We start from the raw sequence: 18,741 nt of genomic DNA on the forward strand, positions 1-18,741 counted from the left end.
TCAAATACCATGCAGTTTGAATCCTGGTCATGGCATACCAAAAGTACCCAGGGGAAATGGTGAGGGCAGCACTGACCGGCTCAGTCCAGAATGGACGGGTGGATGATTGTATTGTCTTGTTGCACTCTGGCGACTCCTGCTGGTATGTCAGGCTGCAAGCTCAATCGTGGTTATAAGTTGGGAATGCTCTTTATGTGCAGGCAATAACTTGATGGTTTAGCAAGTAGTTTAAAAAGAAGAAGAATGACTTGGTATTTAACTCAGTCAAGTATAAAATGTTAACAACATCTTCAACTAGAAAGACCAGGAAGCTTGTACCAATGTAGGCTTACTCAACAGTAATAGTTTCAGTCTGCAATGGCACTAAAGGTAGACATGTGTAATTACGCTTTTATTTCTATTTTGTAAAGGCTGAAAGATTTCACCATAACAACTTTAGTTAAAGTGAGTTACCTGTCTCTCTACTGGACATGTCATGTGCATTTCGAATACTATCTATTTACTACTATTTTCTATATCACTTATGAGTTTTGTTAGTCTGTAGACAACATTTATGATATTTTCTTCCAACTGGAGACCTGAATTGCAGCCATTTTATCAAAATGTCCGCCTTGGTTGACTAACAGTGGTCCCAAACTATGGGCTGAAATATGTGCCACCAGAAACTGAATTTGAATTATTTATATTTGAATTTGAATTGCTAAACTTGAATAATTGCATTGAAAAACTGAATTTGAATCACATAATTTGAAATTGTATTGTTTAATTTGAATAATTGCATTGAAAAACTGAATCTGAATTTTATAATTTGAAATTGAATTTATTCGTTTGGATCCAAAGTCCAATAAAATGTGATCCTCACTGAAAATTAAACTCTCTATATATCTTCACATTCACTTCTCACAATTCAGATTCAGTTCTCAAATTCAATTTCAAGTTACTGAGACAGACATCCGGGTAGTTGGAGGATGAAGGAAGAGCAATCGAGCGCAGATCGATAGATAGCGTTCATTGGCGCATAGGACTCCTCTTGGGCCAATCAGCACATACGTTTTGGAGCATAGTACATGAAACAAGGAAGAAGCTCTTGCTTTGCCAGTGGCTGGCCTTGACCCAGAACGCCCAGACTGGTGTGACCACCATGGATTCGGCTGGGACAAATACGGTAATTACAATTTAACATATCTACGATCTTTTGTTTAATTGTCGTTAATGATATATCTGTTTTGTAGAAACAGGGGAAATTAAATCTTTCTCTCGACGTTGCAAACACAGTAGCTAATATCCCGGGTTTTTATGGTAGCCTACTAGCTCTGGTAACAACATCTTTGCCTGGTGTTTATTATTTCTAAACGTTTGCCTCTTCTTTCGGTGAAAATGTTGTTGCAAACGTAACTAGTGCTAGCCGCCGCCAAGTAGACTGGTCATGTCTTCAGCGTGATTGTTTAACTACTCCTTGTGATTGTCATTGACACCGTCAGGGTATTGCTTACTGAGAGGGAGGGAGGGAGAGTAGTAAGCGTGACTGTGTCGCTGTATTTGGCAGGTGCTAGCATAATGTAAGGCCATAAACTTCAGGGCAATTACAACATAGCACTAGCCCTATTCATTTTACTTGAATGTATAGCTAATTCCGGTTGACTTGAACACAAAAATAGCACATTTACTCTTCGAAAGAAAGCTGGCTGTTCTCCGTATTTGCAGGGAAAATAAAAAGGGATCGTTTTTAAAACTAGCAATCCAGTAGTGCTTTCATTATTTTGTTGTGAGCATTATCTAGCTAGCGCTACAGTAAATATGGGCTAGTAGCTAGAAAACCGTGCTTGCCACTGTATAATAACATCATACTTTGTCAACTTAGTGTAAAAACAGTCATGTTTATATTAAATGTAATAGTGCATATGGTATTGTGGTCTATATAGTGCCTGTTGTATTAATATTTTGTTTTATATTGATATAGCCTGCCATTTACTTGAATATGGAAAACATCCCACTTTGTAATTTTTTATTTGGTAATTAAGTTTCCATGTAGATTTCATTATCATTGTGAGTACTTATGTACCTCTGTGCTGGTAAAGGTAAACCAAATATTCAACATGATTGTTTGCTTTCTGTCTCTGAAAAGGTGAACATCCAGAGGCGGATGACACAGTAGACTATCCAGGTCACCTGTCCCCCAGGACGTTTCTGCAGTGGCTCACAGGACAGGGCCACATTCCTGTCTTACCAGAAGAAAAACTTCAGTCTTTGTGCAGTTCAACCACACCTGTGACATCCTGTATGGTTCACATACAGTTTGCCACCCAACAGTCGCTGCATGTTGTAAAACAATCCACCTACCTGTTAAGCACATGCAAACTTCTGAGTTCAAACAAGTGATGACAGAGGCCTTCCATCTAGGGCAGGCATTTCATCAGGTTTAAGTGAAATGTTTCAGTTTCAAATATGCATATACAGGGGCTGGTCATAAAATTAGAATATCATCAAAAAGTTCAATTCCATTCAAAATGTGGAACTTGTATAATGTATACATTCATTCCACACAGACTGATATATTTCATATATTTCCTTTAATTTTGATGATTATAACCGACAACTAATGAAAATCACAAATTCAGTATCTCAGAAAATTAGAATATTGTGAAAAGGTTCAATATTGAAGACACCTGGTGCCACACTCTAATCAGCTAATTAACTCAAAACACCTGCAAAGACCTTTAAATGGTCTCTCTGTGTAGTCTACAGAACTAGACTATCATGGGGAAGACTGCTGACTTGACAGCTGTCCAAAAGATGACCATTGACACCTTGCACAAGGAGGGCAAGACACAAAAGTTCATTGCTAAAGAGGCTGGCTGTTCACAGAGCTGTGTCCAAGCACATTAATAGAGGCAAAGGGAAGGAAAAGATGTGGTAGAAAAAAGTGTACAAGCAATAGGGATAATCGCACCCTGAAGAGGATTGTGAAACAAAACCCATTCAAAAATGTGGGGGAGATTCACAAAGAGTGGACTGCAGCTGGAGTCAGTGCTTCAAGAACCACCACGCACAGACGTATGCAAGACATGGGTTTCTGCTGTCGCATTCCCTGCGTCAAGCCACTCTTGAACAAGACACAGCGTCAGAAACGTCTCGTCTGGGAGAGGACTGGACTGCTGCTGAGTAGTCCAAAGTTATGTTCTCTGATTAAAGTAAATTTTGCATTTCCTTTGGAAATCAAGGTCCCAGAGTCTGGAAGAAGAGAGGAGAGGCACAGAATCCACATTGCTTGAAGTCCAGTGTAAAATGTCCACAGTCAGTGATGGTTTGGGGTGCTATGTCATCTGCTGGTGTTGGTCCACTGTGTTTTCTGAGGTCCAAGGTCAAAGCAGCCTTCTACCAGGAGGTTTTAGAGCACTTCATGCTTCCTGCTGCTGACCAACTTTATGGAGATGCAGATTTCATTTTCCAACAGGACTTGGCACCTACACACAGTGCCAAAGCTACCAGTACCTGGTTTAAGGACCACGTTATCCCTGTTCTTAATTGGCCAGCAAACTCGCCTGACCTTAACCCTATAGAAGATCTATTGGTTATTGTGAAGAGGAAGATGTGATACGCCAGACCAAACAATGCAGAAGAGCTGAAGGCCACTATCAGAGCAACCTGGGCTCTCATAACACCTGAGCAGTGCCACAGACGGATCGACTCCAAGCCATGCCGCATTGCTGCAGTAATTCAGGCAAAAGGAGCCCCAACTAAGTATTGAGTGCTGTACATGCTCATACTTTTCATGTTCATACTCTTCTAAAAATCCTTTTTTGTATTGGTCTTCATTAATATTCTAATTTTCTGAGATACTGAATTTGTGATTTTCATTAGTTGTCGGTTATAATCATCAAAATTAAAAGAAATATATGAAATATATCAGTCTGTGTGGAATGAATGTATACATTATACAAGGTTCACTTTTTGAATGGAATTACTGGGATTTTTTTTTTTAATGATATTCTAATTTTATGACCAGCACCTGTACATTCAGACTCAAATAGTAATAGATAAGATATTTGTGCAGTCATTTATTTCATTTTTTGTCAAATCCAGTTTGTATATGTTAACCCAATTCACTGTTCATGGGTGTATTAAATGACCCAGTGTGCATGGCTAATTGATTTGATATTTTTGATCATAAATCATTGTTAGCCACATTGAATGTTACACCACAAAAAGCATTTCCATATGTGCATCGCACCATTACAATGTTTGTCAGAGAAGATGTCCTTCAATACGTTCTTTCCCGCTTCCCTGTGGTTGTGTCAGCAAGACAGAAGTCCGATTTAAAAAATTTGGTGGACTATAAGGTGCCTGGATACATGGGGTCCTAGACTGGACTTAAGCAATCATGAATTATTAAAAGCCTTTAGTCCTCTGATTGGCACAGGCATGACTGTCAATGATGGTGAAGTAGGTACAAGGCATGTGCGAGTGTGGTCAAATAAATATATTTTCCAAAACTATTTGAATGAGAAAGGGGATCAATGGCAAGGCGTAGAGTTCTCGGTCTTCAATGGACATTCCATTTCTGGCACGGTAACACCTGTGTTGGCAGAGTTATGAGAGAGCCCTGAGCTCTCCCAATCAATATCCTCAATTAGGATTCCCTAAAACCAACAGAAGATAGTATTAATGAATTGTTAACATACATCATCTAGTAATGCAACCCATTTCATCAGCTGTAGCTATTCTTTTCGGATATCACTGACATACTATGTATTAGATGACATCATTTCATACATTAATAGTAGGATATTATTATTAATATTTATTGTGGGACTAATAATATTCCAAATAGGAGATGTGAGCTACGGAGAGGTAGCTGGTAACATAATCTAGAAGTGGTAAAGGTTGAAAGTAGTAGGTTTTCATTGCAAAGAAATGTAATTGCTTAATCATAAACAGATTCAATTATCACTGATTGCTATGGATTTCATGTCAAGTTGATATGAAATGTGATGGAGGCGATGGATGAGGAACCACCAAAATTAAGGAATAGTAGCAAACCAATTATATTTGTTATGTGACTACAAGCCAACTAGTTATGAATGTAACAATATTGCCAGATAGGTTTCCTATACCATGTTAACAGTAAAAACGAATTTGTAACTGGTTGGATCATGCCCATAATCACTATAACAGTTTCACCTTGCTCAACTTTGTGCAGATCACAGCATAAGTTGGTCAAAAATGTATCTCCAAAAGAACAGCTGGGATGTTTTAAGTCACAGGTGGGACTGGCAAGTTAGCTAGCACGATGCCTTCTATTTTTAGATCTTCTTACTAAGTTAACCGGTACTTATCTGAGCTAACGACATGATCACTGTCACTAGATATAAAGAAATCATTGACTTTCACTCTGTGCTATTCACTGACAGTAAAACATTTTTTGAAAAAAAAAATATTGTACGCACTGCTGTTTGTAGACTAGCTCCAGCGCTCCTTGCTGCGTTGCTAAAATAATAGCTGAAACAATGCTATCGTGCTAGTCATAAATATAGAACAATGGTGCTAGCTAGTCGTCTAATGTAATTCTAAACATGATTTGTGTATCCTCGCGGACTAAACGAAACGTTTCTACAAAACAGCTATAACATTAACGACAATTAAACAAAAGATCGTTAGATCGTAGATATGTTAAATTGTAATTACCGTATTTGTCCCAGCCGAATCCATGGTGGTCACACCAGTCTGGGCGTTCTGGGTCAAGGCCAGCCACTGGCAAAGCAAGAGCTTCTTCCTTGTTTCATGTACTATGCTCCAAAACGTATGTGCTGATTGGCCCAAGAGGAGTCCTATGCGCCAATGAACGCTATCTATCGATCTGCGCTCGATTGCTCTTCCTTCATCCTCCAACTACCCGGATGTCTGTCTCAGTAACTTGAAATTGAATTTGAGAACTGAATCTGAATTGTGAGAAGTGAATGTGAAGATATATAGAGAGTTTAATTTTCAGTGAGGATCACATTTTATTGGACTTTGGATCCAAACGAATAAATTCAATTTCAAATTATAAAATTCAGATTCAGTTTTTCAATGCAATTATTCAAATTAAACAATACAATTTCAAATTATGTGATTCAAATTCAGTTTTTCAATGCAATTATTCAAGTTTAGCAATTCAAATTCAAATATAAATAATTCAAATTCAGTTTCTGGTGGCACATATTTCAGCCCATACCAAACTGCCTCCAATTAAAACAATTATTTAAGGTATTTAGTAGTAATGTACCAAGTTGGATAGTTTTATTATGGTGTACCAACTTGTCTATTTAGTTCTAATCCACATAGTGTATCTCATAGCTTTTTTTTTTTAAGTCAGAAGCTACTTAGCTGACATCAAATAGTACATTATATGGATATCTTGGATATCTTCTATCAGTGAAAAAGAAGACTTTTTGACAAGGAAACAAACATCAACATAATGTGCAGTGCACCGAAATAAATGCTTTGAAAAAATAGAAAATGTGATTACTATCCCACAGCGCAATGGACAGTAAAATTGCGCAATAGACTTCTAGAGAGTGTGTTCCTTCTTAACGTCCTGGTTAAGCAAGCAGTATAACACCAACCAGAATGTCATCAGATGTTCTTCAGAACACACACGTCTACATCGACTGTCCTGAGTCTGCAGGGAGTTGGTGTGATGAAGCAGGATGTTAACCAAAAAATGGATGTCACAAATGGGAGAGAAAAACAGGGCAAAAGTGAAATATATATACTTATATAATATGTGGTCTTTTCTGGTTGTAAGGGGGACAGTGGAGGCCCACTGGTATGTGAGACAGTAGAGGGGGAGTGGAGGCTGGCTGGGATAGTGAGCTGGGGAGATGGCTGTGGTAAGCCCAACAAACCAGGAGTCTACACCAGAGTCACCCAGTTACTCCCCTGGATCTACAATTACGTACAGGCAGATAAACTACAATAGACCCACCAGTCACAGTGTCCTGGTTACAGGCCTCTTATGCTTTCACTGACAGTCAATCAACCCATGTCTGCTAGACACGCAAGGCAGTCTCCGTTTTGAACTTAAAAGACTCTGGACTTAAGTCAAGGATTTGTTGATGAAGTTCAGTGGACACAAAAGATTGTTCAAGACCAGAAGGAAGAACAAGAGATACTTGGAAATAATTCTCTCTCTCTCTATTGACTACTGAGTTAATACGCTTAGTGAAGGGCAAAGTACTGTATGTATGTTAGTCATTAAATTATTGGGAGATGGTGGGGGGTTCTTCTATCCAAAAGACTTAAGAGCATGCTCTGATATTGAACCTGATCCAGCACCTTGGAGAATTGCCTTCTTCATACTACCTTACAGATAAAACAATCTTTTAAATTCACGTGTAGGGATTTGGACAAAATAATTCCTGCCTCTTCTACAGTATGCTACCTTTCTGAAGCAGAACCTAGGCTGCAGTGGTCCAATTGGGGCATGATCTCACCACAACTAGACCCACCTTCTATGTTAACAACAAACTTCATGGGGGTGCATTAGTGCACATGGCATGGGCCTCTGTGAAAGGACTCAGCGAATAGCCAGACACAATTAAATATACAGTGTAGTCCAGAAGTACAACCCCATTTCCACAAATGTTGGGATGTAAAATGTAATGAAAAACAGAATGCTATGATGTGCAATTCAAAACCTATATTCAATACAACATGGTACAAAGACAAAATATGAAATGTTGAAACTGAGACATTATTTTTTGAAAAATATATGCCCACTTCGAATGTAAAATTGCAAAGAGTTTGGGGATCTCATCATCTACAGTGCACAATATTATTAAAAGATTCGGGGAATTCAGAGAAATCTCTGTACTCAAGGGACAAGGCTGAAAACCAGTATTGAATGGCTGAGATCATCGGGCCCTTGTGCGTCACTGCATTAAAAACATAATTCTGTTGTGGACATCTCTGCATGGGCTCAGAAACACTTCCAAAAACCATTGTCTGTGAACACTGTACATCACTGCATCCACAAATGCAAGTTAAAACTCTACCAAGCAAAAAAAACATTTATTAACAAGATACACCAGAAACGCCGGCGCCTTCTCTGGGCCAAAGCTCATTTAACATTGACTGCGGTGAAGTGGAAAACTGTACGGTGGTCGGACAAAACTAAATTTTAATCATGGACGCCACGTCCTCCGGACTAAAGAGGAGAAGGCCCATCAGTGCACAGAACAATGCCAAACTACATTCTGCACGTATTACAAAGGCATTACTCTGTAGTAAAAGAGTCTGGGTGCTAAACTGACCTGCCTGTAGTCCAGACCTGTCACCCACTGAAAATGGTATCAAATTCAAAATGGGCATGTATTTTTCTAAAAATAAAAAAGATTCTCAGTTTCAACATTTGATATGTTGTCTTTGTAATAGTAATTAAGCCACTTTTAGACACAGTCTCTCAATTTTAGGGGACCAAAAGTAATTTGACAAAGCAACATAATAAAGTAATTATACTAAGTACTTGGTTGCGTTTCTGGGAATTTTTTGCGTTGATCATTAATTGAACATGATTGACATCCTGTCTTGCATTGACACATTTCTTTGGTCCTCATGTTGTCAAAGACCAAGAAACAACACCAAATGCAAAGTCTTGAATCAAGAAACAACACTGACAGCTCTCTTGTGCATGCACTAATGACGCAAACGAAAACACCTGCCTAATAAGAGACAGCTGTGAAGCCAGTTGTCCAAATATTTCAGGTACCCTTAAAAAATGGGAACTATGTAGAAAACATGCTGACATTATAGCTGTAATTTATATATGGTATAACTTAAAATCCAAAGTGCTGAAGTACAGAGCCAAAACTGCATGGACTGCAGTAAATTATGTTTTCACGCATGTGAGGGGCATATTGTATTTCATGCATCGCCATGACATGTTTAATTCCAGGAAAACAGGCAAATAGTATTATCCCATAGATCCAAAACTGAAATCGGTAGCCTCCAGTACGTGTGCTAAACCAATACTAAAGTGATCCCCTGTGATACAGATGTTAATGTAATTAATTTCTTGTCTGAGTATATTCTGACAGGTAATCATTTGGAAGATCCAATTGAAAGTTTTCTGTTTACTTGTTCCTTTGCCAACTTGGAAATGATCAGAAAATGTGTTTTTTGCTTAGACAGTAATAAACATTTTTTAAATAATCATATACGTGTGTCCTTTGTTCATTGTTATTTGAAATGGAGTACTTCACAAACAGTTTGTTATTGTCAGTGTACCATGGTCATAGACTCTTGATTGATGATTTTCTCTTGTTAATTGTCATCCGGTCTTTTTGCATTGCCAGTCTCAAAGAAATGTAGATAAAGGTAAGGAGACAACTCAAATATAGGCACATTGCTTTCAAGCAATGAAGAAAAACACAGGCTGATATGACCTAAAAATGTAGCTGTTGGCCATATTTCTTCTCCAGGTAAGTTGTCCATAAACAGCAAGCTGGCTACTGTGAGCTACCTACAGTATAAATTATGTGTGACCGGCACCATTGTTATACCACAGGCAGGATAGACTACAGTAATTCCAAACCTAATATTGTAATTATTTTTGATCAAAATGATAATTGTGATTAGTCCCTGAGCGAATGTGATTGTGTCCTTCAAACTTGGCTGTTGTCAAATAATCATCTATTTGCAGCAGTTACAGCCTTTTACCTTTGGCATTCTATTTACATTTGGCATTCTATTTACATTTGGCATTCTATCAAGCTGCTCCCACAACAGCTCAATAGGGTTGAGATCCGGTGACTGTGCTGGTCACTCCATTATAGACAAAATACCAGCTGACTGCTTCTTCCCTAAATAGTTCTTACATAATTTGTAGCTGTGCTTTGGGTCATTGTCCTGTTGTAGGAGGAAATTGGCTCCAATCAAGCGCCCTCCACATGTTATGGCATGGTGTTGCAAAACGGAGTGTTAGGTGATTCCTTCTTCAAGATCCCTTTTACCCAGTGTAAATCTTCCATTTTACCACTACCAAAGCACACCCAGACCATCACATTGCCTCCACCATTGTTGACAGATTGCGTCATGCTCTCCTCCAGCGTCTTTTCATTTGGTCTGCGTCTCATGAATGTTCTTCTTTGTGGTCCGAACACCTCCAACTTAGATTTGTCTGTCCAGTGTTATACTTTTTCCCAATCTTCTTCTGTCCAGTGTCTGGGTTCTTTTGCCAATTTTAATCCTTTCTTTTTATTGGCCATACTGAGATATGTTTGGTTTTTTGCAACTCCTCCTAGAAGGCCAGCATACCGAAGTCGCCTCTTCACTGTTGACATTGAGACTGGTGTTTTGCAGATACTATTTAATGAAGCTTCCAGTTGAGGACCTGGGAGGCATCTGATTCTCAAACTTGCTCAGTTGTGCACTAGGGCCTCCCACTCCTCTTTCTATTCTGGTTAGAGCCGGCTTGCGCTGTTTTGTGAAGGGATTACTACACAACGTTGTACAAGATCTTCAGTTTCTTGGCAATTTCTCACATGGAATAGCCTTTACTTCTCAGAAAAATAATAGACTAATGACTTTCAGAAGAAGGTTTTTTGTTTCTAGCCATTTTGAGCCTGTAATCAAACCCACAATTGCTGATGCTTCAGATACTCAACTAGTCTTAAGAAGGCCATTTTTATTGATTCTTTAATCAGCACAACAGTTTTCAGCTGTCCTAACATTACTGCTAAATTGTTTTCTAATTATCAATTAGCCTTTTAAAATGATACATTTGGATTAGCAAACACAACATGCCATTGGAACACAAGAGTGATGTTTGCTGATAATGGGCCTCTGTACGCCTATATTCCATAAAAAATCTGCCATTTCCAGCTACAGTAGTAATTCACAACATTAACAATGTCTACACAGTATTTCGGATCAATTTTATGTTATTTTAATGGACATAACATTTTTATTGACCCCAAACTTTTGAACGGTAGTGTAACGCACACATTTTACCTAAAAGATAGGTTACGCTGGCTACTTCTACGACTTTTGGATCTTGCGCAAAATAGCAGATCTGATTGGTAAAAATGACTAGATCAGTATTGGACTGCCTGTGTAAATGCATTCATAAAACATACTGCTTTTGAATCCAACCTATAGTCTAGTCCAAAGAGGAAACCGTTCCAGTGGAAGTGACTTGCCCGATGATGAAGATATTTAATAGGGGTTATGCATAGACTGTGTGTGACTTGCCCGATGATGAAGATATTTAATATGGGTTATGCATAGACTGTGTGTGACTTGCCCGATAATGAAGATATTTAATAGGGGTTATGTATAGATTGTGGGTATCTTGCCTGATGATGAAGATATTTAATAGGGGTTATGCATAGAACGTGTGTGACTTGCCTGATGATGAAGATATTTAATAGGGGTTATGCATAGACTGTGTGTGACTTGCCCGATGATGAAGATATTTAATATGGGTTATGCATAGACTGTGTGTGACTTGCCCGATGATGAAGATATTTAATAGAGGTTATGCTTAGACCGTGTGTGTGCCAAAAGCTTTCTATCCCTAGAAACATATTTCTTGGACTTTAGTTTTTTTTTTATTGTTTGTTCATATGACTGTTTTCTATATATTTTGATGGTCTTCCAGCTCCTGGTTTTGCAACTACATTTTTGTTGAACATGCTGTCTTGTGCTTGTGTTTAATCCACAGCTGTGTGTCTAAGCACATAGATTACAACATAACCTGATTCCTCCTTTAGTAAAATTATAGTGATGTTTTGTATTCAAATTTTCTAACAGTCATGAAGGTAACTTTGAGCAATATAAAAATCACCAGAGGTTTTATTACTCAGAACATTTTAATGTTGGTAGGAAGTGAAACAGTGTACAATAAAATCTGAGAAATTATCCAATCTTAGGGACAGTCTCCATGGTGTCAAGGTTCAAAAACAGAACAAAAAAATATATATATGAAGCTCAAATATGGTAAAACCTCACATATCATATTTTTGGGTATAACTGGACATTTTCAGTCATTCGTTTTTGTCATTTCATACATTGTAATGAGAACAGAAAATATGCAAGTCTGTTTGGAAAGGGAGAATGCATTATTAAATTATATTAGAAAAATAAATTTTATTAGATTCAACTGTAATGTCATTGAACAGTACAGTATAACAAAATGCAGTTTGCGTCTAACCAGAAGTGCAAATAGAGGAGTGCAGAAAAATGTACAAGTACAAGAATATGTATATACAAGTTTATACAAATACATTATTTTAAATTGTTTTCAGGTTTCAATTTGAAAAAAGGGATTGGTCAATTTACACCCAGATGGCTCAACTTACCCCTTGACTAGGATCCACTTAACCCTACCCTATTTTCAATGCCCTGTCATAGGTGCCTTATTGTTATTTTACCTCACAGGGGGCGCCTTAACCTAAAGGTAGATGTATACGTTTTATGTCTGTCACTTCCAAAAAAATTGTCTCAACTTACCCCACTCTCCCCTACATTGTAATATGGAGATATATCTGTTAACTGCCATTATGGGCTAGTTTTGAGCAGTCATTGCGCATGATTTTTCCGTATCTGGCAACGCTGGTTTAGGGTTCCATGTGGTATTGGCCATGTGTCTGACCTTCTCGCAATTGCTTCTTAATTCTTACATTCTTCTTAACCCATTAGAATACAAATCAGATGGATTCTCCTGGGACAGCTATGGGTCTGTGTTCCATTTGAGAGTTGCTGATAGTCACGTAGGTCAGAAAGCAGTGCCAAACTGTATACACCTCTGTGCATAGTCATGGTGACACACCTCCTGTACTAACCCTGAACGACTATTTTGTGTGGTGATGTACCCACACACGCACGTCTTCCTGGTCTTGTGTGGTCTCGGTTCGTGCAAGAAGCTAGGCTATATTCTGCCGTCGTTCCTTTGCGTATTGGAGTAAATTACATGCAGTTTACACAATAGGACATAAAACATTATGGATGGTGATTTAAGCTATTGCCTACAATAGCATTGTCCGTCCTGGAACGAAGGTTAATGCTGTTCCGTTCCGTTTCTTTTGTTCTTCTGTTTTATGTTTTGTTGACTTAAACAGCAGGTCCATAACGGATTTTTGAGATCACAATCTGATTGCATTGGGACTAAAAATTCCTCGTTTAACCGGTCTGCTAAGTTTTGAGAATTCTACCCGTCCCTGTCCGCCAATAGAAAGCCGGAATCATCGCAATTGCAGAGAATAAGCAGAGGAGTAACAATGTGTTCATTTGTAAACAGACTGAAACCCGTTCTGGCCTACTCGCTATGCTTCCAAAAAGGGTATTCGCGTAAAGTTCCAGCCCACATCAAGCACATCGGCCCGGGCTTACGCACCAGCAAGCAGCCCCTGGATTCAGTCATCATAAGACCGTACTGCTCCAGGATGGAGTTCGGAAAAGGACTTTTCTTCAGGCAGGTGAGTTTGCCACTGAATTCCACTATGAATATTCAGTTTATAATATCCAATTGCTGATATGAAGACAATTCCTTGGTCACAACCAAAGCTGGGTAGTTTCTTAGATTCGACACCATATCATTGTTTTTAAAACAGCCAACTAGCATTGTAGATGTGCGTGTCCAAACCGTCAAATGCAGTTTTTACAATTTTCTGCATAGAATTTCCTTATGCTAGATGTATAGTAACCTGTTAATATAAAGAACAATCCTCTTATGTAACAAAAGACAAGTCTAACCAAAAACCAAACAACTTCTTTTCACCCCAGAAGATTAGTCTACCCAATTTATATAGGCTAATTTTCACCCTTGTCTTACATACCGTTACGATGTGTGTCCTTGAGGGTCAAAACACCTGTTTTCATTTCTACCTGTTAGTTAATTGGGCTTACCTAGAGTACTAGGTCTTATTCAGTCCCTGAGCGAATGGAGTGGATTAAAAACAAAAGTGCCCTTCGGGATTGGAGTTGTTTAGCGCTGACGTATGGTTACTCACTTATCTGACTTTGCTTGTTCTAAAATATGTAGCTGTTCGAGTCAGAGAGCAGCACCTACACCTATCTACTGGCTGATAAAGAGAGCAGGGAGGCAGTCCTCATTGATCCAGTACTGGAGACAGTTGAAAGGGATTTGAAGCTGGTAGAGGAACTGGGGTTTAATCTGAAAGTGGCAGGTAACTTGTCTCCAAAACACTCAAATGCAAATATGTAAGGTATGTCTTTATAGTATACCCTGATATTGCCTCTTCTGCGAAATAAACAAAACAAGATTTAGTCTTATTATTAAACTGCAAATTTGCGGGAGCATTCCACTGCCCCTTTTATACCTGCTCTAAACTGTGTGTACGTGACTAATAAAATGTGACACACACCCACACAATACACATACAAACACAATTCACTTTTCTTTTTTATTGTAAGATGACACACAACTAACTTTGCCCTTTGTTTCCTCTTAGTGAACACCCACTGCCATGCAGATCACATCACAGGTACCGGATTGCTAAAGAACAGGCTTTTCGGGATGAAAAGTGCTATATCGCGGCACAGTGGAGCCAGCGCAGACATCCTCCTGTCAGAGGGCGACAAGATCCACTTTGGCAAACACGTGAGGGCCCAATCTATAGTCCTCTAGCTATAAAGAATAGCCCTCAGTCGGTAGTCAGCCAACAACTTAATAATGCACTGTTGCTTTGCACAACTAGGGTTGGGGACTATGGCTCAAAGGCTGTCGGCCTTCTTTCCATCTCTCCTTGGGTCTAACCCCTCTGTTCTGTGGTCCCACAGCATCTGTCAGTGAGGGAGACTCCGGGGCACACCGACGGCTGTGTGACGCTGGTGACCGAGGACCACAGCATGGCCTTCACTGGGGATGCACTGCTCATCAGGGGCTGTGGCAGGACTGACTTCCAACAGGGTAACACAAAAACTAAGCCAAACCATACTGCCCCCATCTGGCCAGGCTTCTATCAAAGTTGCTGTATTCATGCTGGATGGGGCCGTGTTAAAAATATATCTTGGCCAGCACAGTGACGACACCACAGTTGCTCTGCGGCTATATATCTTTACTGTACACAAATGTTACGGAATGGGGTTCTGAAAAGTTGAAAAAAACTCATTTGTTTACCTCTCCTACTTGTTGCATTGTTTTTGTAGCTCTGCTTAGAGGACAGAAGGCGGCACTATTAGAGCGTCTTCGAGGTTTAGTCTTGGTTAATCTCAGTGTTTCACAGTAACCTACTCCTAGGTTATGTTCAGTAAGAGGCAACCTGAAAGGTTTTGTAATTGAAAAAAGGAAAATCAGTGCTGCTGATTGGCAAAGCAGATCTGTTTCATTGGGTTATCTTCAGTTTTCACTGGTTCACTGGAAATTGTTCTGGTCTGCATGTTTTTCTTCTCCAGGCTGCTCCAGAAAGCTCTATGAATCAGTCCACCAGAAGATCTTCACTTTACCTCCCCAGTGCCTCGTCTTCCCTGCACATGACTACAAAGGTTGGTAGACTCTTCATGCTCTGACATAATGAAGATATTGTTCTATTCCATTTCTGTGCTTCAGCCAGTCCTATCTAGCGGTCTTCTTTTGGATCAATGCCCTTGGGTATTAATGTCTCACTTTTTGTGCAAACATTCCCTTAAGGCTTACATACCTTGACAATGCTAGGACAATTCTTCGAAACGTTATGAATGCAACCTTTTGTGTATCCCCAATTTTATCAGTTTAATAACTAATGTTGTCTTCCATCTAGGGCTGTTTTCTTATTCAACATTATAGTATTTTCTCCTCTGACTCATAAACAGGGTCAGGAATTCTCTTCAGAACAGAGTTTACTTTCTGTCTTTGACTTTCTAACTGAACGTTCAGGTCAGACCGCCTCCACAGTGGGTGAGGAGAAGCGGTTTAACCCCCGTCTGACCAAGAGCATGGAGGAGTTTGTGGACATCATGGTCAACCTGAACCTCCCCAAGCCTGCTAAGATAGGTACGTACAGTGAACAAAATTATAAACGCAACACTATTGTTTTTGCCCCCGTTTATCATGAGCTGAACTCAAAGATCTAAGACTTTCTCTATGTACACAAAAGGCCTATTTCTCTCAAATATTGTTCACAAATCTGTCTAAATCTGTATTAGTGAGCACTTCTCCTTTGCCGAGATAATCCATCCACCTCACAGGTGTGGCTTATCAAGATGCTGATTAGACAGCAAGATTATTGCATAGGTGTACCTTAGGCTGGCCACAATAAAAGGCCACTCTAAAATGTGCAGTTTCAATGTATTGGGGGGGGGGGGGGTCCGGAGGGGTCTGAAAACCAGTCAGTATCTGGTGTGACCACCATTTGCCTCACACTGTGCATCTACTTCACATCTCCTTCGCATAGAGTTGATCAGGTTGTTGATTGTGGCCTGTGGAATGTTGGTCCACTCCTCTTCAATGTTTGCCACACCTGTGAGGTGGATGATCTTTGCAAAGGATAAGTGCTCACTAACACAGATTTAGACAGATTTGTCAACAATAGTTTAGAGAAATAGGCCTTTTGTGTACATAGAGAAAGTCTTAGTTCAGCTCATGATAAATGGGGGCAAAAACAAAAGTGTTGCGTTTATAATTTTGTTCAGTGTTTTTTCCAGGCTGTCTGCACTCGGCAGCAGGTCAATTACAATGTAATATTTGATCTATTATTGGTTGCTTATATATTACAAAAGGCTCTTATCTAAATTGAATGTAACTTGTATTACAGAAGAGCTATTATCTTTGGTGTTTCACCTCAGTTAACCCTGATCATGGGAATGAGCATGACAAAGCTATCCATGACTGGATTGCAGTATGTTTCACAAACTGTATTCCCTTTTCTGCATTGATTTGATTACTTGATATTGCAAGACTATGGAATAATTTTTTTGCTCAAGGGCCACATCATGATTGGGAAAATCAACTGAGGTCTGCACCGATTTTGTTGATGTCGGTATCTTGGTCAAAATCAGTGGAAAATAGTTTTTTAGAAAATAGTTTGTTTTAGTTTTCTTCAAAGTTCACCCCTGTGTGTCTTAGCTCTTTTTAACTTACAGATAGAAATTAACAATATGGTGATAGATTTTTTTTCTTGCTTCCAGATATTGCGGTGCCTGCGAACTTGGTGTGTGGACTCCATGAGGTTTGAATGTCACTTAGAAAATGGTTTAATGATTTTGCTCTGCTTAATATTAGGAGGAAAAGGGAAACTTATTTTAACAATTAAATGCAATATGTAATATGTCATATCCAAATTGAAGTTTTCATTTTAAATCATTGTCATACAATGTATACATTTTCTTTCCAATTTGAACATTCCTCTTTGTTGTTTGCTTATGAACAAATCTGTGGTCATCATTTGGTGGGTAAATAGTAGATACTGAACTTGTAAAATAACATTAATTATTATAAATTATCTTAAATACTTGACATGTACATTCTGACTGAGTAACATTTCTACTAAAATCTTTTTTTTGTAGTAGTACAATGACCCATTTTTATATTTAATCAAATGTGTTGTAATTAAAATGTCTAAATGAACTCTTTCTTTGACCACACCTTTACAAATTGTAGAGTTACTTCTGGAACATTTTCTGATGGAAGGTTCCATTCATGGTTTATTCATGAATGCTGGACTGATGCGGTCCATAACCACTAAAATGACTCCCAAAAACCAACACAACCAGCAGTAATAGCCATGGCTACTTAGGTGCAGAACAGGGTGCTGGTATTTCAGTTACTTGTCACCAAAGGCCTTCAGCATGTAGAGGTCAAATGGGCATCCCATGTCCAAGCATTTCCCTTGGACTCACTGACAGCAACAATATCTGGTGTACAGTATATAATCACCAACATCAAGCCAACTTCCTCATAAACAATCATGTTATGAATATGTACTGTATGTTGTATTACTTCTTTCACCTTGCTGGCTATCAGGTTGACAATACGCTAATGTAAATAGATGTACAAGTCTTTAGTGTGAATTGCTTAAGTATTGTTCAAATGTTGTTGCGTTATAAAGATAGAAATTAATTAAAATAAAAGCCTGGAGGGTGTTGTTTTTAAAAATACAAAATCAACAGGATAGAAATGAGCCCAGTGAAAATGTGCTTTCACCTTCCACCATCTTCCTCACTTTTTGATTATTACCCTAACTGATTAGTGGTATTTTCAATTCTTTACCTGATCTATGTAGGTTAACACCAGTCTGTCTCCTTTCATCTGACAGGTCTTAAGTTTTACCCATGGTAATGGAAGACAAAGGGGTTTTTCATGCGTGCAACCTCATTTATACCCTAGAAAAACTGGTAGAGGTATAAGGCATCAATACAGTTTTTGAGAGACTCTGACCGACTAAAAAGCTTAGAATTTTGTGAAAGTTGCCACTTCGTTTGGTTTCTTAAAAAAATTCCTTAGGGGTTCCAATAGTTTTATAAACATATGTTTTGCTGAACAGAATTGTATTAAATAAGAGGATTTGTGTTAAAATGAACATTAAGTATATTGAACCCCAAAATATGAGTCTTTGTTTTTAGCATTCGCTTTTGTTTAAGGGTGCCAATACTTCTTGAGTTGACTGTATATTTCATCCTCACTGTCATTAACATGATTTGAAAGTACAGAGCCAAGAGAAGAATAAATGCTTCACTGTGTCAATAAGCAGAAAAATCTATGACTTGAAAAATGATCTTCACCAGCTTGTTGGTGCCTGAAGAATTTTGGAAAGAAGAAAGACT

At 38.7% G+C, this 18,741-nt stretch overlaps 1 protein-coding gene and 1 long non-coding RNA gene across 2 annotated transcripts; one reads left to right on the forward strand and one right to left on the reverse strand.

Moving 5' to 3' along the window:
* Positions 1-4,043: 4,043 nt before the first annotated feature.
* LOC114829773 lies at positions 4,044-5,736 on the reverse strand. The gene is made up of 2 exons (XR_003777612.2): positions 5,686-5,736; positions 4,044-4,640 (listed from the first exon to the last, which is right to left on the reverse strand). It is a non-coding gene; the product is annotated as an uncharacterized LOC114829773 (long non-coding RNA).
* A 6,891-nt stretch (positions 5,737-12,627) lies between these two features.
* Positions 12,628-17,897, forward strand: ethe1 (ETHE1 persulfide dioxygenase). The gene is made up of 7 exons (XM_010868253.5): positions 12,628-13,457; positions 14,024-14,168; positions 14,454-14,602; positions 14,782-14,911; positions 15,397-15,486; positions 15,857-15,973; positions 17,107-17,897. Exons 1-7 carry the CDS (start codon positions 13,260-13,262, stop codon positions 17,151-17,153), a joined length of 876 nt encoding a protein of 291 aa, XP_010866555.1. The 5' UTR covers positions 12,628-13,259; the 3' UTR covers positions 17,154-17,897.
* The last annotated feature ends 844 nt before the right edge of the window (positions 17,898-18,741 follow it).

Source organism: Esox lucius, chromosome 20, assembly GCF_011004845.1.
Source record: "Esox lucius isolate fEsoLuc1 chromosome 20, fEsoLuc1.pri, whole genome shotgun sequence".
Taxonomy (NCBI): Eukaryota; Metazoa; Chordata; class Actinopteri; order Esociformes; family Esocidae; genus Esox; species Esox lucius.

Bases quoted from the DNA above. Each gene is read 5' to 3' on its own strand.
- ethe1 (XM_010868253.5), top strand. From the start codon at position 13,260: ATGTGTTCATTTGTAAACAGACTGAAACCCGTTCTGGCCTACTCGCTA. The intron at 14,169-14,453 runs GTAACTTGTCTC...GTTTCCTCTTAG, and splicing joins GTTTAATCTGAAAGTGGCAG to TGAACACCCACTGCCATGCA. The intron at 15,487-15,856 runs GTTGGTAGACTC...CTGAACGTTCAG, and splicing joins CCCTGCACATGACTACAAAG to GTCAGACCGCCTCCACAGTG.